The sequence below is a fragment of the Gavialis gangeticus genome, unplaced genomic scaffold (genome assembly GCF_001723915.1).
Source record: "Gavialis gangeticus isolate Ggan-Ray unplaced genomic scaffold, GavGan_comp1, whole genome shotgun sequence".
In the NCBI taxonomy this organism is placed as follows: Eukaryota; Metazoa; Chordata; order Crocodylia; family Gavialidae; genus Gavialis; species Gavialis gangeticus.
In genome coordinates, this window is record NW_017729025.1 from 83576102 (window position 1) to 83579183 (window position 3082).

The window sequence follows — 3082 nt, forward strand, 5'->3', positions numbered from 1 at the left end:
CCCACAGCTGCAGCCTGTCCGCCCTACAGATCTGGGGCACACCACTGCCCCCCTGGGGTGCAAGCAGCAGCAAGAGCCACCCCCCCACACACGAGCTGTGGCTCCAATCCACACCCTGCCCCACCTGGACAGTACTAGCCCCTGTCCACTTCCTCCCTCCCTCACCATGGGGGGCATTGATCTGCCCCCCCACACCCCTTCCCTCCCCCCTCCTCTTCCACAACAGACTTACCAGCTGCACACGGCTCTCCATACTGCCAGGCTCTGCCCCTCACCACCTATGTGCTGCACTGCGGCTGTGTACACACACAGGCATTTATCAGCCAAATTATTGGCTGCATTGGGCTGATTTCCAATGCAGCCAATTTTTTTTATATTGGTGCCGATCTGATATCGGACCAGTGTATCGGTGCACCTTTACGAAACAGTAATAAAGGCTATAGTATTCCATTCACTGGAATAAAGTGACATGCCAAGCAGCCTACAATCCAAGAGTTACCTGTTGGAATGACACTCCCAGTGCCCTCAGGATGCTCACATGCTCCCCAAAAACAGCCAGCCGGAGCTGTACACTGAAGCGCCTCTGAAGAGGGAGAAGAACAAAGGCTCCAAAAAGGGGATCACCAAAGGAGACACCTTCAAATTGCTCCAAGAGGCTGATATAGAGGTCATGGAAGGAAGCCAAGCCAGGGAGAGGAGCATCCAGTTGCAGAGAATCCAGGGCCTTTGGTTGGCAGTAGAGAGAGAGAAGGGCAGCAGTATAACAATGGACAGGTCCTTCTAGGAACAAATCTCCTCCTGTTAGGAAGATGCACATAAGCCGTGCAAGTTTGGCAGCAGCTGGTATACTTTCAAGTATCCTGGCACGCCAGGTTTCCAGAAGCAGGACCCACTGCAGATTCCGGGTCACAGTGTTCACTAAATCAGGTGGAAGAGTGTTGAGTACAGCCCCCTGCGTCTCTGCACTAGTCACTTTGTTGTAGAGGCTGATAAGGGGAAAAAATGGCCAGTCAGAGGGTAGAATGGGTCCTCTGACCTGAGGAAGCAGCATGGATTGGATAAGGCAAGTCCGACCTCGGTAAGCAGCCTGGGAACGGACAAGAGAAGGCTCCAAGTGAACAAAATGAGAGAGGTAGCAGGTTCGGATGAAAGGCAGATGCTGGTATGATTCTCCCAGCAGAACACCACGGCTGGGCTTGGGAAAAAATGCTGCTGCTGAGCCAGGCTGCACCAGCCTTGCTCTTGCACCCAGATGAAGGATATCGGAGAAATCAGCAGCCACTGGCCCTCCAGCTTTCCCTTCTCTGCAAAAGACACACAAATGTAGCAAACACTGGTACATAAACCAACATAAAAATCAGATGTTGTGCTTCTATTAGCTCCCTCCCAGTTGCCTATGTTATCCCAGGATAAGGAGCATTAGACTGCACAGCACCACTGACCCCACCTATGCTTTCAAGTTGGAACAACACAGCAATGCTGCCAGGAAGCTAATCTTGTTGGCAGCCCAGATGCCGCCAGCACGAAGTTCCCATGGCTATTTTTCTTAGCTAGTAATGGCAGAACACTGCAAGTGGGAGCCAATGCAGCTTGGAAACTCAGTGCTGGGGTACCTGCTGTTACCCTTTGGTTAGGGAGATGCCGCACTTACCCACAGGCTGTCAGGAGCTCAATGAGAGACAAAACACACTACAAGACACCTATGTGCACTGGCTGGACAATACTAGCTATATGACTTTTCAGCTGACACCAACAATAAATCATTAAAAAGGTATGGCCTAGTGACTAGAATATAGGTCTGGGAAAAACAACCCTTCTCCCCGCCTCCCCACCCCACCAGCTCTGATCTCAGCACAGAGACTGACTCCTTCTACAGGCTCGGATACCTTTTCTGCTGGGTGAAGCTAACTGAGAAGGCTTCTGTGAGAAGCAGTAGTGCCAGTGTAACACACTGAGCAAGAAAAAAAATGAAGATGTCTGACATATTTTCATGTTGGATTTGTCCAGCCTCCTCCAGGGAAGTACCCTGGGTGGTCTAAGGCAAGTTACAATTAGGACAGATTTTCATCTGTTTCCTAGATATTACAAAATCTTGACTCAGCATTGATGCCACATTGCTCTTAAGAATGAAGACCCATGACTGATTTCCTGTTGAGGTTGTTGGCATACCAGGACACCTGCTACTGACAGGAGACAACAAGCAACTGATCTTATTTCTCTCATCCCTATGCCAGAGACAAGTCTGCAGGTCAGGTCATGCCCCTGGCCCTCACCAAAGATCCTGCAGCAGGGGCATAGATGGTGCACACTTTTAGCACAGGCCTTATATTAAAGGCTGAAAATCTGACTAGCAAAGTAAACTTGTAGCAAAGTACAAGCTTCCTTCTTTCCCAAACAAATTTCTCCATATACCAGACTAGAAAGAAATTAGATTCTTAAAGAAAAAAATGCAAAGCTTACGGAATAAATTCTGGATTAAACGCAAGACCCAAGAGGAGCTCATGAGCCACATGCTCACTCCCTGGCAACAAACAGCTTAACAACGCCATGGCAACGCAGTGATGGAGCGAGGCATGCTGGGCATAATCCGGACAAGTGCCTGCCTGCACAGGAAACAAAAACCCAACAAGTGAGAACATGGTGACAATTCTTAGCAAGACAGTCACAGGAAGTCAGAGAGAAGACAGCTGGAATGGGGATCTCTCTGTGGATATCAGATGTAAAGTCAGAATGAGGTTCTCACCTGGATATATTTCCCTTCCACTTCTGGTCATAAACCATTCTGTGCATTGCTAAATAGGCTGCTGTGTTCTAGCTCAGAGGTGGCTGGGGGGCGGTGTTAGAAGTATATAAAAAGATTCTATCAAAGTTTGTAAAGCATTTTGAGGTCTAAACTCTGCATTAGTGGTCCAAAATCAATTGAGCAAAATCCTGCACTTGGGACAAAACAACTGCAGACACAAATACAGACTAAGGGACAATTGGCTAGGCTGCAGCACTGCAGAGAATGACCTGGAGGTTACAGTAGATCAGCAGCTTAATAGAAGCCAACAGTGAGCTCTTGTTACAAAAAAAAAAAAAA

At 48.5% G+C, this 3082-nt stretch overlaps 1 protein-coding gene across 1 annotated transcript in view; it reads right to left on the minus strand.

The window, feature by feature from the left end:
* The window catches only part of RPAP1 (RNA polymerase II associated protein 1), a 72539-nt gene that overhangs the window by 16758 nt on the left and 52699 nt on the right, over window positions 1-3082 (minus strand). The window contains exons 20-21 of the mRNA XM_019519045.1: window positions 2461-2603; window positions 500-1304 (exon numbers count right to left, since the gene is read on the minus strand). Of these exons, the coding sequence (XP_019374590.1) occupies window positions 500-1304; window positions 2461-2603 (948 nt within the window). The remainder of the gene's footprint in view (window positions 1-499; window positions 1305-2460; window positions 2604-3082) is intronic.